General features: G+C 36.8%; 1 protein-coding gene across 1 annotated transcript in view; it reads right to left on the minus strand.

The window, feature by feature from the left end:
- Nucleotides 1-147: 147 nt before the first annotated feature.
- Nucleotides 148-23,851, minus strand: part of LOC123559962 (secretory phospholipase A2 receptor-like) — a 28,043-nt gene continuing 4,339 nt past the window's right edge. Inside the window, exons 7-28 of the mRNA XM_053516671.1 lie at nucleotides 23,299-23,457; nucleotides 22,795-22,932; nucleotides 22,105-22,239; nucleotides 21,497-21,664; nucleotides 19,187-19,303; nucleotides 18,163-18,291; nucleotides 16,681-16,760; nucleotides 15,328-15,409; nucleotides 12,647-12,862; nucleotides 11,889-12,020; nucleotides 11,366-11,524; nucleotides 7,372-7,494; nucleotides 6,550-6,699; nucleotides 6,225-6,272; nucleotides 4,620-4,902; nucleotides 3,476-3,636; nucleotides 3,085-3,267; nucleotides 2,685-2,826; nucleotides 1,759-1,868; nucleotides 851-1,008; nucleotides 409-525; nucleotides 148-195 (exon numbers count right to left, since the gene is read on the minus strand). Of these exons, the coding sequence (XP_053372646.1) occupies nucleotides 148-195; nucleotides 409-525; nucleotides 851-1,008; nucleotides 1,759-1,868; nucleotides 2,685-2,826; nucleotides 3,085-3,267; nucleotides 3,476-3,636; nucleotides 4,620-4,902; nucleotides 6,225-6,272; nucleotides 6,550-6,699; nucleotides 7,372-7,494; nucleotides 11,366-11,524; nucleotides 11,889-12,020; nucleotides 12,647-12,862; nucleotides 15,328-15,409; nucleotides 16,681-16,760; nucleotides 18,163-18,291; nucleotides 19,187-19,303; nucleotides 21,497-21,664; nucleotides 22,105-22,239; nucleotides 22,795-22,932; nucleotides 23,299-23,457 (3,038 nt within the window). The remainder of the gene's footprint in view (nucleotides 196-408; nucleotides 526-850; nucleotides 1,009-1,758; nucleotides 1,869-2,684; nucleotides 2,827-3,084; nucleotides 3,268-3,475; nucleotides 3,637-4,619; nucleotides 4,903-6,224; nucleotides 6,273-6,549; nucleotides 6,700-7,371; nucleotides 7,495-11,365; nucleotides 11,525-11,888; nucleotides 12,021-12,646; nucleotides 12,863-15,327; nucleotides 15,410-16,680; nucleotides 16,761-18,162; nucleotides 18,292-19,186; nucleotides 19,304-21,496; nucleotides 21,665-22,104; nucleotides 22,240-22,794; nucleotides 22,933-23,298; nucleotides 23,458-23,851) is intronic.

Genomic DNA, 23,851 nt, shown 5'->3' on the forward strand with positions numbered 1-23,851 from the left:
ATATATTCATATGTAAAATAATGCTCTAAATTTTGCATTAACAATACTAACGCCTCGTCCTCTCCAAACAATAAGCTTCAAAAGATATCCGACCTAAGCAATTTACAAACAGTTTTTTCTGTGATACTGTCAGACTAATATTTATTCTCATTTGACAACACTATAGCAATAAGCGCAATTTCCGTAGCCATTCTCCTATTAGAAACTAAGAAACAAAATGCTATTTCCGTTCAAAGAGTTAATATTGCTTAAAATGGTTAACATTTGAATCAAACCATTGTATGTGACCTAACATTTTTATTGCATGTTTGTTTTTAAATTATCCTTCAACAACAGAAACAATATACTAAGGATTAATTTCCTCATTCTTACAGGATACATCTTTAACTATAATAAAACATAACTTACCATTGAGCAACCTATCTCAAAAGGCGATTTAGTTGTAATTGGTATAACCATTTTCGCTTGTTTACATATAAAACCAGAAAGAGGATCTGAGCACCCGCCATCGTTCCATTTTCCATTCTATATATGACATAAACATCGATTATAGTTGACATCTAAGGGCGTTAGATATAAAACGGGCGTATTGCGCGAGAAAATGTAGACATTTAATAACTTAAGGAAAATTTGAGTCCAGTTATTTGCAAGCTGTTTTCAATATTCCTTTTATCTTGTGACTCATAGTTCCATTAAATAAAAAAACATTTCTAGTCGATGATTCAAGCGAATAATTCGGTATTGTTTTAAATTCTATACATTCTAAATATTCGTATAAACATATTCAAAGACTACCGTACTGTGAAGTGCAAATGAAATTTATATTTGTAGTTATTTTAATTATAATTACTTGTAAATACATCGCTACGCAGCTCCGAGGTCGCAGGTTAAACCAAAGCGGTTGGTGACTGTTCCAGTTGGTAAACCTCACATTACTGCGGTCTGACCATCTATAACTCTGATCCATTCCACTACTTTGCAAACCAATCCAGTAACCACGCGTTGGAGCTTGCAATAACAAACATAATGTCTTAGATAACTGTCCAGTAACCACGTGTTGGAGCTTGTAATAACAAACAAAATATCTTAGACTACTGTCCAGTAACCACGTGCTGGAGCTTGCAATAACAAACATAATGTCTTAGATAACTGTCCAGTAACCACGCAATCTTGTAATAACAAACATAATGTGCTAGATAACATGTATAAAACAAGAACAGGTAAACATTAGTGTCTACCTTTTCCGAAAAAAGTTAAATGTATATAAATCCAAAAATTAGTTGCTTTTGAGAAAAGCGCGTGTCTCCCACAACTGCCTAATCATCTAAATAGTAAGTCAGTCTTTATATACTGTTTACTTTATCCACATGTGACTGCGCTTTCTTGACACAAAAAGGACGCCTATACTACAAATAGTATAGGCGTCGGTTTTGGGGTAAAACTGTGCAAGAAATCTGAGTGTTTTTGGTAATTCAAGGGCCATAATTCCGAAGTGCCTGGGCCGATTTGGCTAGTTATCGAACTTGGCCGAGCATTTATTGGTAGACACATTTTGTTGAAGTTTGGTGAAGATCGGATGAGAAATGTTCGACTTAGAGTGCGGACAACCTTTGTGACACACGCACACACACACACACACACAGACTGGAGTAAATCAATATGTCCCCCACACCATTGTGTGGTGGGAGACATAATTACCTAGAATCTACAGCATAATATGCATATATATATTTGCAAAGGTCATACATGTTTATTTACCTCCTTCGCAAACCCCACATGACATTGCACAGTTTGGAATCATCCACTTTGGATTTTTCTCACATTCACCAAGCCTGGTCCATTCTAAACACTTTGTGCTGCTTTGATATCTGAAGTATTTACTTGCATATTTATTTTCGCATTACGGGCATTGTGTCATAATTATATCATAATAATATAATCAAACATGTACGTATTAATGTTTGTGTAATGTAATTCACTTTTTAAACAAGAGTGCCAGACTGTCACAAAATACGCCCGTCTAAATATTCAGTTACGTATCATAAAGGTAATAATGTTAATATTGTATGCCTTGTAAACCCAAAAAAGAGTGAGAAGGAATCAAAGTATTTGTGAGGTTCCATATGGGATAAAATTGACAATAGGATCAAAATTGTTTGAATGGACAAGGCTTATTTCGCAGATTTCGAGTAATTCAAAGGCCATAATCCAAGAATGCCTGGGGCGATTTGGGTGGTTATCGAACTTGGCAAAGATATTATGCCCACAAACATTGTCACCAAGTTTGCTGAAGATCGGATGAAAACTGTTGACTTAGATAGCGGACATGCTTTTGGATGCCGACCGCCTGTCCGCCACGGGTGTTCACATAATACGCCCCGCTCTTTCAGAGACGGGCGTATAAAAACAAATATGTTAGTAAATATGGAAGCACAGAACAAAACAATGCAAAATATTCACAGATTCGATTAAACTGAGTGCCGTATCAAATATAATGTGTTAATAAGAGATAATGAATTGTACATCTGCTGAAGGAAAGGTATACAGTAACACTGAAGAAATTAATTTTTTGCTGGCAAGTTAATTTCGGTTTCCAGTATGTTTCTTCTATAAGTATCGCTACCCCTGTTGAATTTTCGCCCTTGTCTATAAGTCTCAAGAACAAAACTAAAATTACAACTCACTTGTCCCTGCAGTTGTGCATGCAATGTTTGCAAGCGAGGTGACAATGTGTAGCCATCCAGACAGGGTTTCTTTCACACTCCCCACGCTCCGCCCAAATATTACACTTTGTATCATTTTGAAAGGCATTAAAGCAATAACTATCTGTGCAAATATACATAATGTGTAAAGTCAATAGATTTCATATATAATGCATACGCTTGCTACAAGGCGATTCAAATATATTACTAATATTTAATCGACTATATCAGCTGAACCTGTATTCATACTAGAGCACTGATTCGAAAAGTTAAATAAAACGAAAGAAAAAATTATTGCCTTCAGATCGGAACGTTTAGAAAAAATCCATACTTTATATGATGATATCCTATAAGAAAGAAAGAACAGTCCATTTATATTCACCTTGAGGCAGTTGACTGAACAAAAATCTTTGTTCCTGTTCATCTGTAACACTAGCGAGTTCTGCACCTTCTTTATGACAGTAACTATTTGCTTCATTCCAGTCTTTTTTCTCTTCAACAACAAGAAAACACGCATCTCTATATCCCAACCAGCCAGCGCCTGAACATCCGTAATACTTATCACCTTAAATGATCACATGAAGAAAGGTGGAAATATTGTGGTATGTAATATTTCACGTATTTGAATATTAAAAAAATATGACAATTATGGTGACAACTATTTATGTTGCACAATAAGCCACCTTTCACAGTATAAGGTGACGCAATTTTAGTTAAATAATTAAAAGTGTTGTCAAGAGGATTACCCATTAAAGTCCACAGTTTTTTAATACCTTTTGGAATCCTCCAGTAAGCATCTGTATACTGTGCTGTACCTACGGACACGTAATTTATGTCATCGATTTCGCCGCTATAACTGAGAAACACATTACTCCCGGCTTGGTCCGACTTTCCAACTTCGATGGTAGTTTTGTTCCACGATATCCAAAACCACCTTTGAATCAAATGTCATATTTTTACTACTGACAGTCTGCACATGGTATTGTTCGAATAATTATTCAGTACCTTATGATACGTTACTTGTTATCTAGATGTTTGACTGATAAAAATACATAGAACTTGAATTTATAAAGGAATTATTTGAAATAAGACCTTAATGGATTCACTGCGACATCCCTTGAAACAACTCTACAGAGTAACGACCCTTACCAAAATAGATGACGTCGTTTCCAACTTAATTAAATAGCTACTACTATTACCAGATTTCGGACAATTATACGAGAAATCAAAACTAAAAATATGGTAATCTTAACTAAATCCGCTCGGCTTGATTATATTTAATTTCAAATTATTTCATATTCTGTTAAGTACAGAAGTGTAGTTCCGAGCAAGAAAATGCTTTAAAGTTTATCAATTTAGTTTAAAGGCTTTTAAAGTGTTCTTTTGGCATTTTAATAAGTTTTGAAATGGAGACATCCTACTGAAGGTGAATGGTAGTAGTTTACAATCGTCTTCTGACCAAGTAAAAATAGTAAGAAAAGGATTTCGAAATGCATTTTAAAACATCCCACAAGACATCTAAAACCACTGACTGAATAACAAAACTCTGTCACACCAGTTTTAAAAATAATAAGATATTTAAAACATTGCATCATTGTATGACACGAAAGTACCCCGTTCATGCAATAACCTTTTTAAAATTAGAAGAATAAGTATTTCTGCGAAAAATCATCATGCAAGTAAAATATTGCACGTAAAATTGATACGACTTTGTAACTCACCTATACTCATATTGTGACAACAATCATGTTTGTTCGAAACGGACTCGGTGGCTACCATGCTTTATTTGTGACTTAGTCCCATGCCATCCACCAATGGCCACATGGTAAACACTGTCGGTAAAGTCTGTTTTCTTATTTTGCAGTCTATTAAGCTTTTCTGCACTTCATACGATTGTCTGTACAATGTATTACTCACCTATATTCATATTGTGACAACAATCCTGTTTGTTCGTAATAGATAATATCGCTAGCACGGCTTACTGTTGATTTAGTCCCACCCCATCCACCAATGATTACCAAGTAAACATCGTCGGTAAAGTCTGTTTTCTTATTCTGCAGCAATATATGAGCATCATGTTTTGTCTTCACGGAAAACTTAAATGTATCTATAGGTCTTACTCCCATTTCGTACAGATCATGTGATTTGAAATCAGGATTCGTGGCTTCTGGCTTTTGGTGAATTTCTATAAATCCTGTATCTGTAATATACAGAAATAAGCACGCATAACTTCTGTAATCAAATATTCTATGTCCATATTTAGTTTATAAACAAAGCGATAGATGACTAACTGCAAGTCACAGAAAGTAAATTGGTGCCATATATGTACCTAAATGAGAAGGTTAAAAAGCACATTGTACCATATGGAATATGGATGCAGCAACTGACAGATACTAACCTAAAATCTGATCAGCAGTCAATGTTTTAAATTACAGTGTTCTCCAGTCATATCTTGCAGCAGCCTGACTGGAATATAACACCGTAGACATGTGATCCATTTACTTACATTAAGTAGAAACCGGGCTGACCAGTGCTACAACTATCCCCTATATACTGAGAAAACCAAGGGCCCTCCGAACTCGAACCAAGCGCTCTAACACAAGGTCGGTCTGTGATGCTGTATTCGGCTCGAGTGGATTTTTTGCTAGATCGGATCTTACGAGAGTGTGATCCGACTTTGCAAAATCCACGACAGCCCAATACAAAATCCCAGATCTAGCTACTGTTATAATGACCGTTTTTGTTATATACCTCCACCTTTTTGTTTGTAGTTTTGTTTTTGAAAGAAATCTTCAATGTTTATCGATATTAAAATGGAATTACGTGATGTTTTTATGAGCGCTATTTATAGAAGTGTGTCAGGTCATGCATATTAATGAAAGTAGTCTAGCAGCATACAATACGAAAGGTACAATATGGAATTTAAAAGGTACAATACGGAATCTTTGTTTGCCAGTTCATATTTTATTGTTAAATACAAGCCGAATTTTTACAGAATTTATATAGTTATATAATAAAGGAAAATATCGTACATGGTACACTAACTTATCGTTTATCTCTTACTAAAACATACATGTACCGCTAGCGATGTCATGGTGCTTGAGACAGATACCTCAATACTTACAGGTTTTGCAGCGAAAATATTGCGCGGCTTCAGGAGCGCAATATTATTCCGCGAAAGAACAAGTGCATATGTTCTAATGTAAAGCTAATAACCCTTTTATTACATACGTATCTACACATAAATATAATGTAAATATTATCAATTTGTTCAAAAGAATTAATGCAACGGCACACATTAAATGACGCTATGCACCCGATATGAAATTCAGGAGTCAATATGGACAAATATTGACGTTTCTGGTTACATTATAATTTAACATGGAATATAACGAGTATGTAATAAAAGCAATATCGAAGTAGCTGTACACAAATACATGTATGCCTCGCTTTGAAACTCGTGTTATTTCAATCATTCATTTAAGCAACGTTACTAGGAACATCAAAATGAAGTTTTCTTACCTTCAATATCAGGTACAGGTTTTGATGTTGTTTTTACCTCGTTATCGACTGAAAACATAACAAAAATCATAAGTCATAATAGTATGTCAATCCGCAAAATGAAATCACGCCAAGTAAGCAAGTATTTAATTCATTTAATTTAATGGGGTTTTTTGTGGGTTTTTTTTTGGAAAAGATCGAATAGCTGTTTTTGTGAAACTACGAAATATATATGCCCAAGAAATTAAATCGCTTCGCTTCAAAATAATGCTTAAATTTAGAGGCAAGTGATTTACATTAGAGTCTAGCTAAAGGGGAAATCTTTACTAGAAATATTTATATTCACCTTTTCTCTTGCATATGTATCCTCTTTTTCCGGAACAGGGTAGGTCATTCCACTGACCAAAAAGTTGTTTATCAGCAGTAACAATTGCCGCGCAGTCTTCGCCTTCTTCTGTACCAGCACTATTGTCAACTTCATAATAGTTAGGTTCGCCTGTTTCAGATTATATGACATATTAATGGCATGTAATTGTATAAAGTAAATAGTCAAAAATAATATTTCATGCGCAACTGGCGACTGATTGTTGTTATTGTTTATAAAATAGATATACTAGTACCCAACACGAGAATGAAACTTACCTGGCTGGAAACCAGACTCTGGATAAACAGTGGGAAACAAGAAACATACATGTATAAAAACACTGAAATCAATAATATCTAAATTAAGGAAATTTATGCGATGAATTCACTGCCATGCAAGACAAACAAAAGCTAATGTCATTGAATATCGCAATATTAAATTTATATTGTGAAGAACATCTGCTTCAGATCAAATTGCATATATTGTATAATTGTTGACACCATTTTCGCACAGCAACCCAAAACGCCTTGCTCTGCTTAATTAAGTCACGTTTTTTTTTTCGCCCCGTTAAAATCTCCCATGGATGATCAGATTTGTCTGGTCTTACGTACACTAGTACATATATGTCTAATAACAAACCTATTGTTGTTACCTCACTTGGAACGTCAAATTGTGAAATCATCGGTTTCTCTACTGAGCAAAGACGTTAATTTGATAAATCACTGGTAAAAATCTAGTGAGGCAAATGTTACCAATTCGAGGAAACCAATTGGTCAAGACAGATATTTGGTCATAAAATCATACCACGAGCCCAGTTCAGATAGGCAAACGGTTGCCCATCTATCCATTTCCAGCCTGCTTCAAAATCTGTGTCACTTGCACCTATCCACATAGCTTCAGGGAGCATTGTAATGCCTTGTAATCTACCTGAAAATGGTAGCACAATATCCAATGGCAGAGAAAATAGAAATGAAATTATTATATTGTTACATTTATTATAACATACTGGTTTAATGAAACATTTATTTAAATAAACCGTTGAGAATAAAATTAAAACACTGGAAACCTTAAAGCAGCACCACTAAATTAGTGCGACCGCATGTTTAACACCTCGCAGCTAGCACAGTTTAATGACTATCTACACCCCGTGTACGCAAGTAATACGACAGCGCTGACGGTTGACGGCAAAAGCGATAGACATCGGGGTAGGTAATAAATTACATATTTTAAAATATATAATGAATCGTAAGATGTGAAACTTAGAGCCAGTTTTGTGACACCAACCTCTGACCTCACATTTACATTCACATTCACGCGTCTTTATTTTTGTAATATTACCACGTTTGACCAAGTTATATGGATTTTGACTCCGGGATTAGACAATTTGCTCGTAACTTGTCGATATATTTTAAATCTGAGAACACTTGTGGCGTTCTTTTCACAAAAGGAGACCAGTTCAATATACCGGTAGATTAATCATTACCCTACCCATGGTAGCTGTATTTGACTACCGTTAATGAAGTATGAACCCTATATCGCGTACTTTCTGAGAGCAGGGGCATGTTAGTATGGATAAGACTACGGCGGTCTTAAAAATATTTGGATACGGTTATCAGCAAGGCTGGATAAGGTTATCAGTATCTAATTTCTATACATTAAGTCAATTTTAAATTCCTTTTCGGAGTATTATAAGTTGTCTGTTAAGTTGAAGTAAACAAATATACTTAACTTTAATATAAATCGATGAAGTCCGCAAAACTTCCCAATTAAGGTCAAACATTTTATTCTCTATGTAGCGCAGAGATCGAAAAAAAATCCACATGCAGATGAAAATGCTACAGTAATTACGACGTACAAGGTTAAACTAGCATTTTGGAATTCCAGGGACTATAACCGATGCCACTTTGGTTCGAATAAGCCCATCATCGAATTTCACCGAACTCTTGTCACCCTATACATTGTATCAAAGTTTGATTAAAATTGCTTGTGAAATGTGGATGCTATAGTGGTCACAGACTGAAAGACCGGCTATACATTCATCGGCATGTCCATTTATTGATCGAGTGAGCTAAAATTACACAAGCACACACGCACACTCACGCACGCACATTAATTTTGAAAACCAGCAGCGCGTAATTTGTGCAGCAAATAACACGATTACGTGTCCTGCCGTGTAGGTTCATTGTAATTGCAAACTTCAATCATGTTATAAGTTATCAGTTTCAAAGTAAACCTGACAAGCTCGTAGGTCATAAATGCATTACTTATTGAATAATATGAGGGGTGTTCCAAAAATAATGTCATTTGTGTTTTATTTCGCGGAAATCGTGTCATGTGTACACAAAACCACCTCGTGTCGATAGAATGATCATTGAATCGTAACATAGGTAAATATCTCGCTCACACGTTCACTGACCTTGGTACAATATACATTGCTTTATAGCGTATTCATTACACTTTACACAAAATGACTGGGAAAAGAGCTGAAAATGTGCTTGAAATTAGGGCCTACATAAAAGGTAGGTCGCAACTCGGCATGAAGCTTGTAGATATTCACGTTGAGGTGTGCGACATTTATGGGGAGGGTCAAATGTCTCATAGGGCTATTTGTAGGTGGGCAGCTAAAATTAGGACCGGACAGCAGCAACTCAAAGATGCTGCTCGCACAGATCGTCCTGCAACAACTACGTCGAAAGGTAACATCGAAAATATCTTCAATTTGCTAAAAAGGGATGCCCGATTCACCGTAAGACAATTGGCCCAAATGACAAACTTGTCGTTAGCACGAGATCATGGAATTATGAAGAAACACTTAGAAAAATAAATGCAAGATGGATACCACATTGGTTAACAGATGAACAAAAGAGGACCCGTGTAACAATTGCAAAAAAGCTTAAGAACATGTACCCAAATTTCAGCAAAAATGTTTTTGATAATATAGTTACTGGTGATGAAACCTGGGTTTATTATTTTGAACCAAAGCGGAAGTATTCCAACCGAACTTGGGTCACCAAAATTGCGAGACGCCCAAGTATTGCCAAACGAATACGAACGGTAAAGAAGGTTTTGTATGTATTTTTTTCACTCATAAGGGTCCAATCATTCAAATTCCGGTACCAAAAGGCAGTACGGTCACAGGAAAATTCTATAAAAAAAGTTGTTCTAAGAAAATTGAAGAACTACTACAAAAGTCGCCGCCCCAAAACAGGGCATAAGTACCTCCGACTTTTGCATGATAATGCACCCGCTCACAAGGCACGCATTGAGACCGAGATTTTGGAGTCGGAGAAGGTTACCGTCCTTCCACACCCTCCGTTTTCGCCAGACCTGGCCCCCTGCGACTATTTTCTGTATCCCAGACTTAAATATCATCTGTCTGGAAAGAGATACAAATCGAGAAATGCCCCTGGACCTGCTGTTTATCAGTATCTGATGGGTGTTCCCATAGAAGAGTATGAATAATGCTTCCAAAAGAGGACTGACCGGCTCAAAAGGTGTATTCAGGCTGACGGAGAGTATTTTGAAGGGCAAAGCAAGTTAAAATTGTCATAACATTTGCAGTATAGGAGAACCGATGCAAATGACATTACTTTTGGAACACCCCTCGTATGTTTCAATTCATTTTTATCAGTTTGGCATTTCACAGCGTCAAGTTTGAGAAGGGCGTTCTCAAATGCCCGGCTAGGTTTTATTAGATTAGACACGTGTATTTTTAAGAATTAAAAAGTCCTTATTGAACTGTATTGCTTTCCTATTAATTATTTCAAAATACCAACTTTACAGATATATAAATCGAGAAATTACTGGGACAAAATACCACTATGTTGAAACTTGCCTTAAGAGTAAGAAATTCAATGAAAAAATGAGGTAGTTCTCTTTATTTTTCAGCATGTTTGATCATAGACTGGTTCACTGGATCCTTTTTATAGGATAGCTGACGTGAAGGGCCTGTTGATATCGCCTTATAGAGTCCTTCAACCATCAATCTGATCAAAGATGCACTAAACATTATATAAAGTGAACCGCTGACGTACTTATCAACTCTTTTTAACATTGGCTTTCATACTTATCAATGACCGTCGTAGTTATCCATACTAACATGCCCCTGCTCTCAGAAAGTACGCGATATAGGGTTCATACTTCATTAACGGTAGTCAAATACAGCTACCATGGGTAGGGTAATGATTAATTCATATGGAACTGGTCTCTTTTTGTGAAAAGAACGCCACAAGTGTTGTCAGATTTAAAATATACCGACAGATTACGAGCAAATTGTCTAATCCCGGAGTCAAAATCCATATAACTTTGTCAAACGTGGTAATATTACAAAAATAAAGACGCCAATGTGAGGTCAGAGGTTAGTATCATAAAACTGGTTCTAAGTTTCACATCTTACGATTCATTATAAATTTTAAAATCTTCCCCATTGCCTATCGCTTTTGCCGTCAACCGTCGATTACCTTATCCAACCACTGTCGTATTACTTGCGTACACGGGGTGATCTAGTTCACTTAAGGAAACATGAAAAGAGTTTTGCTATTGAAATGGTAGAAATGAAATAAAGTATCTACTTGACTGTATGTACAAATTGATACATAACATAGGGGTATTATTACACGGTCAGTGTTATCAATCATCGGCTGGTTCTTGATTTATAGTGTGTACTGATCTCTTAGTTTGTACATGTAACAGTATCTGAAACAAAAAGCTGTGAAATTTCATGAAATTCATACAGGGAAAGAATGGGGCCGGATTGTATTGCCTATTCCTCATCATTGTATAGTCCAAATCAATTTACCTGCAATGTATGCTTGTTCTTGGTCCGAAATAATGCTTACAAGTTGTCCGGCCTCCTCCAAACATTTCGTCTGTGCTTCAGTCCAGCTTGCATGTTCAATAACAAACTTATAGCATGTTGCAGAAGCAGGGTCTTTGTCCCAGCCAATCCCACACTTTCCTTAAAATGAAATCGAATATAATTGGATTTGTATCGTTGTTTGCGCATTTGTTAGGAATGTTGTGTCACTGCCTTCATATATATAAACAAACTGAGAAATCTAAATTGTTTCTTCCTGTGATAAGATGATAGTTATTCCTTATTTACCAAATTGTGAATAACATAAATGTAATAAAAGTTTCTTCGGTTCGCAGTCGGTTTTCTACTTCAGTAGATGCTTGTTTTACGCTGTCTTTGAGGTCTGCATTCTATTATACATATCAAGCTCCTGAATACTCAAGGTAAATAACCATCATATTTAAACTCAGTTTCTTGTGCTCCTGAATGAACATCATGAGACAAAACCAAGAACCAAAATTGTTACCTGTTTGCGTCGTCTGGGTTATTGTTGTTGAAGTTGAAGTTGGTGTTGGTGATGTTGTTGTCTGTACAGCCAATGTTGTTGATGATGTAACCGACATCGTCGGCTCGGTAAGACCAGCTCCAGATATACTGACTGTGAAAATGAGTGTGCACGTTACTGTCATGTTATGTTAGGAAATGCTATGGATTATCTGTCAGTACTAACTTGTTGTGTGTGATTTTTGGAATGAAAATAAGCCGCGCCATGTGAAAACCAACATAGTGGCTTTGCGACCAGCATGGATCCAGACCAGCCTGCGCATCTGCGCAGACTGGTCAGGATCCATGCTATTCGCTAACGGTTTCTCTAATTGCATTAGGCTTTGAAAGCGAACAGCATGGATCCTGACCAGACTGCGCGGATGCGCAGGCTGGTCTGGATCCATGCTGGTCGCAAAGCCAATATGTAGGTTTTCTCATGGCGCGGCTCAAATGATTTTTTCAGATACATACCGTGTTATCACTGAAATCGACAGAGAGATTGATTTTTTATCCGTGAAATCACATTTGCAACCAATTAATTGGCAGTTTTCCACCTATTGATCAAACTGAGCAAACTCTATAATCAAGACGCTTTTTCTACGTAGGTATACTGATAATTCTCTAAGACGTACAACTTTGTATTACCTTTCGATGTTACGTTAGACAAAACAAAACTTAAAAAAAAAAACAACAACATAAAACTGACATTTTTTATTCAAACATACTTATTATATTTACCCTTTTCGCATATGAAAGGTCCCTTCGTATTAACACAATCATGATGGGAATTCCACAAATAATCTACACTGTCAAGATAGTCCACGCATCCTCTGACTGAGCCAGGTCTACCAGGAGCCCATCCATCAACCGTCACAGCGGAACCGTCTATCCACCGATGTTCACCATATGTGGAATCATAGCGAGCGCCTATCCACATATAAGGCACCTTTAAACCTTTAAATATTCGAATATCAAAATATTTGAAGGTCAAAATAATAATCTGAATTGTTATCAATTCGTTCATTCAAAACCCATTTATTTACGACAATTATTGAATATGGCATTTCAAACTCGACTGCTGACATGAATTTTTATAACCAAAAAGTTCATTTTGTTAGAATTATTTGTGCAATCAAATAATAAAGGAAAAAATATTGAAAAATGAAGTTTTCCAACAGTGAAGCACTTTGAACATAAAAGTATTTAGACCTGTCTCAGATTGCGTCAGCTGTGTCACTGGTCTGTTTTAAAACTACGAGCATCAAACAATTAGAATCTAGAGATTTGACAGTTTTATAGTTTATAATCTCAGATACTCGAAACGAAACGATGTTTGTATACGAAAAATAATAGAAAAGAGAATTCTACATGTCCTTTAAAATACGTTTTTATTATGCATTTTCTTTTATGAAGGTACCAAATTTAAAATCAGATGCCGCTATCCAGTGCCCGTTCGAAGCCTCCATTGGGATGTAAGATTGATTGATCCAGTTGGCTTACGGAAGGTCTGTGGTTCTACCCATTTACCTGGCACCTTATGTCTTCCGTAACCAACAAAAGCAAACCTAAAAAGTCGCCTTACTGCCTACTTCAATCTGCACTCTCATTCATCAGATGTTCGACATGGTACCCGAGACGAACTACCAGGGAATCATGGTAAACATCTGGTATACGAGAATGTACTATTGTCGGTTTGACTTTATTTAATACATCAAGAAAACAAGAGGGCTAAGATAGCCCTAGGTCGCTCACCTGAGAAACACACCATAACAGTGTAAACATGTTTGACCTGGTGATTTCATGGAAACAAATATTCTGACGAATTTTCATTAAAATTGGAACAAAATCATGAATGTAAACAAGTATTTTCTTTGATTTGACCTAGTGACCTAGTTTTTGACTCCAGATGATCCATATTCAATCTTGACCTAGATTTCATCAAGGCTATCATTCTGACCACATTTCATGAAGATCAATTGAAGAATACAGCCTCTATCGCATACACAAGGTTTTTCTTTTATTTGACATAGTGACCTAGTTTTTGACCCCAGATGACACGTATTCGAACTTGACCTAGATTTCATCAAGGCAACTATTCTGACTAAATTTTATGAAAATCCAGTGTAAAATGCAGCCCCTATTGCATACACAAGGTCTTTCCTTGATTTGACGTAATGACCTAGAGTTTTACCCCAGATGACCCATTTTTGCACTTGACCTAGATTTCATCACGGCAACCATTCTGACTAAATTCTATGAAAATCCAGTGTAAAATGCAGCCCCTATTGCATACACAAAGTTTTTCTTTGATTTGAACTAGTGACCTAGTTTTTGACCCCAGATGACCCGTATTCAACCTTGACCTAGATTCCATCAAGGCTATCATTCTGATCAAACTTTATGAATATCCAGTGTAAAATGCAGCCCCTATTGCGTACACAAGGTTTTTCTTTAATTTGACCGGATGACCTAGTTTTTAAACTAGATGACCCACATTCGAAAGTGACCTAGACTTCATCCAGACAAACATTCTGATTAAATTTCAGGAAGATTCGAACTTGACCTAGATTTCATCAAGGCAATCATTCTGATTCAAATTCATGAAGATCAATTGAAAAATACAGAATACACAAGGTTTTTCTTTAATTTGACCTAGTGACCTAGTTTTTGACCCCAGATGACCCATTTACAAAGTTGGACTAGATTTCATCAACTTGAAGGTAATCATTCTGACCAAAATTCACGAAGATCATTGAAAAATACAGCCTCTATCGCATACACAAGGTTTTTCTTTAGATTTGACCTAGTGACCTAGTTTTTGACCCCTGATGACCCATTTTCGAACTCGACCTAGAATTCATCAAGGTAATCATTCTGACCAAAATTCATGAAGATTAATTGAAAAATACAGCCTCTATCGCATACACAATGTTTTTATTTGATTTGACCTAGTGACCTAGCTTTTGACCCCAGATGACTCACTTTCAAACTTGGCCTAGATTTCATCAAGGTTATTATTCTGACAAAATATCATGAAGATCAGTTGAAAAATACAGCCTCTATCGCATACACAAGCTAAATTTTGACAGACGACAGACAGACGCCGGGCATTGAGTGATCACAAAAACTCACCTGAGCATTACTCAGGTGAGCTAAAAACAAGAAATTGTGCTCATGCTCGTCAAAAAAGAAGGTGAAATTAACAGATTAGGTATGGATATTATTTTGTTTCTTAGGACCAAACGTCATCCAAATTTTGTATGTGAAATATCGGAAATAATAGAAATTTTGCTATATTGCGGAACAGCAGGTTGGTTACACTTCCCCACTAAATATATCGGTCATTTCTGAAAATATATTCTTCAATCCAGGGCAGTATTTTCGAGTATTTGATAGGCCTGACATTGATGATAGATTACCTCTAACTTTTTGCCTGAGGTAATTGTTTTCTGTCTCATCCTCGACTATAACAAGGCTTGCTCCCTCAGATTCACAGTACGTCTACAATGTGTACATTATATGCATGCAGATTATTGGATCAACATAATATAATGGTGGATTTCAATAGCCGAAAGCATTTGTTATAAATTGCTTTTTAGAATAATTTTCAACAATATTTTGACAGGTTTAAGTTGACATTATTTTAGCACTTCCCTCGTTATTGCAAAAAAACACAGATACTTTAAAAACTGCTTTTGTTAAAAACAATTCATTAGCTATTGAATTAAAGAGATATGGACGGTATGTCTAAATATTCAATAATGAGCCTCACACATTAACATAAAATCTATATACGGTAAAAGAATAATTCTTTGTTTTTTCTTCTCAATGGTGATGGTAAGGGCGCTAACCACGAATAAAGAGTCACACAAAACATATAAACAATCACTTTCATTTTAACTTAACTTTTATAGATATTAACATTCAAGAATAACTTAGACTGTGGTGTCATATTCTTTCAATGTATATATCAACGAGTTCCGTAAAGGTACGATGAGAGTTGTTGTACGCCTTCTTACCTTTAATCAATTTTACAGACTCAATCATACTAAGTCTGTTATCATGCTAAAGCAACCCGTCTGTAATATTTTTCCGTTACAGCTTCTTTTTGTGGGCCTACTTTGCAAATACGTGGCTTTGATGCTGTATTTGTGGTGCTCTGTGCTTCCGAAAAAAATCTACCCTTACCTATTATCCCTGATGCTTTCTATGCCTCTGAATGATCGTCGTATAAATTTTATTTTAACCCTTAACCTGCTAATTTACTTTAGTGAATTCATCTTGCTTTCAATTTGGACAGCACCATTAACTGTCAAATGGGGTGCTTACCAAAGCGATACTGACTGGATGATGAATAGTGCAGACCATGATCAGACAACACGGATGTGCAGGTTGATGATGATCTGCACTGCAAAGGTAGTATCAATCGTGTCCAGCATGATAAGGGCTAATCAACAACAGTTTTAACCCTTTCTACAAGGAAACTTTTCAAATGAGCCACACCATGAGAAAACCAACATAGTGGGTTTGTGACCAGCATGGAACCAGTCCAGCCTGCGCATCTACGCAGTCTGGTCAGGATTCATGCTGTTCGCTTTCAAAGCCTATTGCAATTAGAGAAACTATTAGCGAACAGCATGGATCCTGACCAGACTACGCGGATGTGCAGGCAGGTCAAGATCCATGCTGGTCGCAAAGCCATCATACTGGTTTTCCCATGGCGCGGCTCAAATGATTTAAAGCGAAAATACAACACATTTTAACATTTTAACCTTTGCGTCTTCCCATCCACGATTTGAGAGCGAAAATAAGTAACAGTTTTCCTCAAACTTTTCCCAGCCTGTTTTACAGTCTGAAATATAGTTGATATAAAATATAAATAATGGAAAAACATTTTCAACAGTTCAGCAGGTAGAGGACAGAAAGGTAGGATCAGCAGGTAGAGGACAGAAAAGTAGGATCAGCAGGTAGAGGACAGAAAAGTAGGATCAGCAGGTAGAGGACAGAAAAGTAGGATCAGCAGGTTGAGGACAGAAAAGTAGGATCAGCAGGTAGAGGACAGAAAAGTAGGATCAGCAGGTTGAGGACAGAAAAGTAGGATCAGCATGTAGAGGACAGAAAAGTAGGATCAGCAGGTAGAGGACAGAAAAGTAGGATCAGCAGGTAGAGGACAGAAAAGTAGGATCAGCAGGTTGAGGACAGAAAAGTAGGATCAGCAGGTAGAGGACAGAAAAGTAGGATCAGCAGGTAGAGGACAGAAAAGTAGGATTAGCAGGTTGAGGACAGAAAAGTAGGATCAGCAGGTAGAGGACAGAAAAGTAGGATCAGCATGTAGAGGACAGAAAAGTAGGATCAGCAGGTAGAGGACAGAAAAGTAAGATCAGCAGGTAGAGGACAAGCAGGTAGAGGACAGAAAAGGAGGATCAGCAGGTAGAGGACAGAAAAGTAGGATTAGCAGGTAGAGGACAGAAAAGTAGGATTAGCAGGTAGAGGACAGAAAAGTAGGATAAGTAGGATCAGCAGGTAGAGGACAGAAAAGTAGGATTAGCAGGTAGAGGACAGAAAAGTAGGATCAGCAGGTTGAGGACAGAAAAGTAGGATCAGCAGGTAGATGACAGAAAAGTAGGATCAGCATGTAGATGACAGAAAAGTAGGATCAGCTGGTAGAGGACAGAAAAGTAAGATCAGCAGGTAGAGGACAAGCAGGTAGAGGACATAAAAGTAGGATCAGCAGGTAGAGGACAGAAAAGTAGGATCAGCAGGTAGGGCGGAACAATAGGATAATATCAGCGTCACTGACTCTTTTCTTAATCAAACGTTAAGGTAATTCTGCACTTCCGGATCAATTTTTTTTTCTACAATGTAGATATTTCTTTTAATTTGAGGCCCTCTTAGGGTAACCCTGTTTATTTTATAGTCAACAATTTATAATTAAACAATGGCACAGAAGTAGTAATTGTACAAATCTTTGTAACATGCCAGGGTAGCAAGGTTTTTAAGGGCTTTATTCTACATCTTTTTTCCGGATAAAAGACGTTACGCTATCACTTCCGGCTTATCAAACGTGCAGAACTACCTTAAATATGGTAAAATGAGCATAAAATGTAGCAAATGACTTTCTTATATATATTTTAAATTTAATGTTGAGAATATTTTATTTTTCGTAATAATATCATACAGATATCTGAAGATATGGAAACTTGGTGGCTGAAATAGCAGCATCAAAATATGATTCCACTGACTGCTATACGTACTTCGTATCGCACATATATACGGGTATTTATCTGCACAAAAATCATCTTGTATCAGGCCAAGCGCATCTGGAATAGCATTTACCACAATCATCGCGCAGTTCTGGTTTCCTTTCCAATTATTTGGTTGATCTACAAAAACAATATAGAAAGAAATATATGAGCCGCGCCATGTGAAAACCAACGTAGTGGCTTTGCGACCAGTATGGATCCAGCGCGCAGTCTGGTCAGGATCCATAGTGTTCGCTAAATGTTTCTCTAATATTAATAGGCTTTGAAAGAAAACAGTATGGGTCCTGACCAGACTGCGCGGATGTGCAGGCTGGTCGCAAATCCATTATGTTGACTTTCTCATCGCACGGCTCATATGTTTCCGTAGAAAGTATTTTATATAGAACAATAAGACATACAGAGTTCCGTTGAAACAAGGTCACGGTTTATTGTTTATTTGTTTTTGAGAGGCATAAATACTAATACATGTTCTGTAAAAGGAAGGTCGATTTTTATAAATATACTCGACAATCGACCGTTATACAAACAAAGATAGCTTCTTACAGAGTATTCTTTAACTTTTAACTTGCTGGTGATTCTGCCTTTGCGGCCAGTGCAGACCAAATTAGCCTGCAGATCCGTGCCGTCTGATTATGTTCTTCATTGTCCGCTATTCAGTCAGTAATATTTCAGTAAACAATAACAAATGGTATATTGCCCAAATTGAATGATGGACTAGTTCATTATAGAAATTTAGCAGGATAATGGTTAAAACAGACCCGTTCAGGATATCGCATAAAAAATTGGCCTACATCATTTTTAAGTACCGGAATAGAATAACGAAAGCCGTAACTTATCTAAATATTAATTTCCATTATTGAAATTTCAACACTGGCATGATAACAAAAACACGTGCTCCTGAAAGCCATGTTAAGGTTAGACCAAAACAATATTTCCAATATGATTTTGGGCGGTGCCTTTCGAAAGAACAGATTCAAACCGCTTTAAACTATTTAAGACAACTACAAATACTTACATGGTGCCCAAAGACCTCGGATCCAGGTTGCTCTATCAATCCATTGAAACAATCCATCTTCCTGCATGTCATGGGCACCAACCCATGCTCCTTTTACATTAGAATCAGTAATAACCGCTACAAATATAACATCAATTAAACATAAACTTCATTCATATTCTTACGACATTTGGCCTGAAATAGTGATTTTCCGCACCAAACAAAAAATACAAACACCCGACTCGAACAGGAGTATTTGAGTCTACTGTAGGAAGAGTTCGAACATGGCACGTAACCTGCACACTGTTCATTACTTCTTTATCAACAGAAGAGATTGAGTCATGAATTTCAAAGTAGCAAAACATTTTACTATTCATGAACTGACAAATCGCATGAAACTGGAAACAATTTATGTCGTATGTTCCTATATCAGTCATGGCAACAAAGATTACGTCAAGCCCTGTTCACATGATCCAAAAAATGTTGACTGGGTAATAACTGATTGTTTCTACGAGAGCGGGAAAGAACACACATCGTAAAAACATATGAATAAGTTACAGGTGTCTAAGTCTAAAGGATAAGTAACCTAAAACTGAATAATAAATTCGAATCCCTTTGAATTTTTCCGTACAAAACAGAACCGGTAAAAGTATATAATTCATTTTGTTACATAACGATATAAATGTTCATGCACAAACGATAAAGCATTCAATGAACAAAACAGATATGTTGATATGTTGAAATTATTTTCAGGTAAGAGGAAAATATGAGTTAATAATTAACGCTCACTTAACGTATAGTTCGAACTATCACTTTAACTAACACAATTATTTAAGATGTATGATAACAAGCTCCGTTAAGCTCGCAGTTCTAGATCAGAGGATGACAGTGTGAGTGTTCGCGGGGTAGAGGATATAATGTGGCAGTGGAGGAGGGGGTGGGGGCTAGTTCGGCAACAGTCGTGGAATACAAAGAAACAAGAAACGTTTCGTGATTTTACGGGGTTGGGTGAATGTGTGTGTGTGGGGGGGGGGGGGGGGGGGGGGATTTGGAGAGGGCAGAGGTTAATGTGCGTGAGTGTGGAAAGGGGAGAGTTATTAGTACCGTTGCACTCTTCAAGTCAATTCATCGCCGCCCACCTTAATTCCAAGTTTAAAGTCAACACCTTGAATAATTTGGAAGTTGTGCTCCAGACATAGAATATGGAGGACATATCTGAAATCAAATTGTGATCTTGACTTTGACCTTCCGACCAAGTGCATGTACTTGAATACCAAGGGAAAATAAAAGTGCAAATGATTTTTGTAGTTAGTGGGGTAGAGGGTGGAGCTCGGGAGTTGAAGTGGGGTGCGGGGGTGGGGGGGGGGTAATATGGATGGCTGCATTCCTCAAATCACGTCATCACCACCCAACTGCATTACAAGTTAAAGTCAAAACCTTGGTTACTATGCTGTTGAAACTAAAAAGTACAGAACTGAATTTAATTTGTGACTTTGACCTTTGACCTACAGACAAAGATCATGCACTTTGCATATCGTCTCATCGCCACCTACCTATATGCTAAGTTTGAAGTCAATATTTTAATTGGTTATCAAATTATCCTCTGGACACAAAATATAACAGACATATTTGACCTTAATGTGATCTTGAACTTTGACCAATAGACCTGGATCATACGCTCTGGACATAGTCATTTGCAAACTACCTATATGCCAAGATTAAAGCCAATACCTTGAATAGATATGCTATAGAACAAATTTGACCTTGGAGGTACATTTGTGGCCTTGACTTTTGACTTTCCAACCTTGTTTATCTGCTCTGCATATTTTCTTATCACCAGCTTACTGTATGCAAAGTTTAGAGTCAATACGTTGTATAGTTATTAAGTAATGCTTCGGAAATGAAATATTGGAGTTAGACTTTACCTTTGAGCTCTTATTGTGACCTTGACCTTTTACCAACAGATTTGATTTCTGCGTTTTGCACATTGTCTTATCGTGTTCTACCAATACGCCAAGTATAACCATCACATAATACGTCCGAACGGGCGTATAAAAAGCTCTTTTCAATTACTAATGTTTACATTTTGATTTCGTTTCTTGTTTCGTCCATTCGAGAAGGAATACAGACTCTATTGTATATTTTATTTAATATATTTTAGAATTTCAGCATAGACTATCATACAGTTGCTTTATCTTTAATAAAAGTTCCGAATTCGGACAAACGAATTTTTTTTCAAACGAAAAAATACTATGCTAATTAATACGTTTAAAAGTTAAAACCTTAAGCTGTGTTGGTTAATGACATATGTGCTTTAATATTTCTTTTCACCTTTCATGAACAGTTGCTCTGATTTACTTGCTATGGTTGCTAGTAAACCACCGTCCTCATTACATTTTTTTCTGGCATCATTCCAAGTTTCAGGAGACTCCAGCTCATATCTATAGCATGTGTCAGTCTCTCCATTGTAAATCCATCCATCTTTACACTTCTTTATGTCTAAAATAAATATTTCAATAATGTTTGTAAAGTTCAATAAAATTTACCTGATTTGTACACATGTTATACAACAATTGATCCACAACATGAGAAAACCAACATAGTGCATTTGCGACCAGTATGGATCCAGACCAGCCTGTGCATCCGCGCAGTCTGGTCAGGATCCATGTTGTTCGCTATCAAAGCCTATTGCAATTAGAGAAACCATTAGCGAACAGCATGGATCCTGACCAGGCTGCGCGGATGCGCAGGCTGGTCTGGATCCATGCTGGTCACAAATGCACAATGTTGGTTTTCTCATGGTGCGGATCAATTTACTTAAGCCTTGCAGACATTATTTCTAACATTTTAATACATCTACATCTAGCAGAGTCTTTGCTGACCTTTTGTTTAAAATGATTATCTAAATCTCAAAATCATATGTTTAGAATGACACTTACTTAAATTGTATTTGCACACATAGCCTTGCACAATATTCAATACATCACATGGCGCATCGTTCAACTCCATTATGTTTCCAGACGATGTACGGATCATAGCACAATTTTCTCCGAGTCCTGAATTACTTGGTTGACCTGTATGTGTGTAAAGCAGGACTTATTAATTGACTGACATACAATATCACAAATATAAACAATGTTTGCCATTAGGATAAAACGTTAATTAATACAATAGGGTTATTAAAACAGTAGCTCGATTTGGGATGCTGTATTCGGCTCCGGTGCATTTTGCCAGATTGGATCTCACGAGGCGCGCAAACGCCGAGTGTGATCCGTCCTTGCAAGATCCACAAGAGCCGAATAGAAAATCCCAGACCTAGCAACTGTTGTAATGACCCTTTTATTATATACCTGTACCTCCATCGTTTTGTTTGTTTATTTGTAATCGAACGAAATCTTAAATGTTTGTTGTTAAAATGAAATGAGTTATGTTTGTGTGTGCGCTATTTACATGTATATCGCGATTCTGTTGACGGTCATTTTAAAAAATTCGGGGAACACGAAATTAAGCATGCAACAGTGGAAAAGAATAGTTAACCTGTGCATATGAATGAATTAAACTCCACATTTGTAGTATAAGACTTTTGTAGGAATATTTCAAACATGTGTGACTATTGTTGCTGTTTTTACCTGGAGACCATTTGATACTCGAATGCCAGTCGATACTGTCCATCAACCATTGCCAGTTTCCTTCTTCATGTTCATCTATACCGGCACACCATAAACCTTCCCATCCCGTACCAACTACATTTTCCTTTTTTATCATCTCTGAAAACATCAGTTTCTTTTTTTCTCACACAGCAGAGTTATACATATCTTTGTTTACAGTAAAAGCTATTCTTTACAGGATTTGCCTAACTTAGACACAAAACACAATAAATATACAAATGAGCCGCATGATGAGAAAACCAACATAATGCGTTTGCGACCAGCATGGATCCAGACCAGCCTGCGCATTCGCGCAGTCTGGTCAGGATCCATGCTGTTCGATTTCAAAGCCTACTGCAATTAGAGAAACGGTTGGCGAACAGCATGGATCCAGACCAGACTTTGCGGATGCGCAGGTTGGTCTGGATCCATGCTGGTCGCAAACGCACTATGTTGGTTTTCACATGACGCGGCGCAACTACATACCAGCAATAAGAAGTTGCTCAATGTTGTTTTCAATGCTCGCTAAGCGGGAGTTACTTTTTATACACTTTCCTGTCGCGCCATAAAAATCTACTGTTCGATCCAGAAAAACTCTTAGACAAGACGATGATACTGGACTGAACACCCATCCAGAATCACATGCTGAAATAGAAAATTTAAACTGTACTGAAGTAGTGTCAATCAGAATTTCTATGTGTGCCAACTCAACTTTTCTCGATAAATGAAACGCAGAAAAAATAGATTAAGCTTACATGTACCCTTCCCGATCTTTAATATTTGTTTTGGTGTTTTTCTATTTAACAAGATTAAGCAGTACATAGATGTCTATCCTGTGTTGGTCGAGAACAAATAAATTGGAAAACATCGAAATATATGAGACTATAACTGTAGATGGTATTAAAAATACTTTAGTTACTAGTAAATGCAACATTCTTTTTAAAGTAACAAGCAATATTAGTTTTGGTGATTCGTGCCAAACATGGAGGAAACAGAATATTATAATACAATTCCGAAAAAAGAAAAAAAACCATGATAA

This window comes from Mercenaria mercenaria, chromosome 10, assembly GCF_021730395.1.
Source record: "Mercenaria mercenaria strain notata chromosome 10, MADL_Memer_1, whole genome shotgun sequence".
Lineage (NCBI taxonomy): Eukaryota > Metazoa > Mollusca > Bivalvia > Venerida > Veneridae > Mercenaria > Mercenaria mercenaria.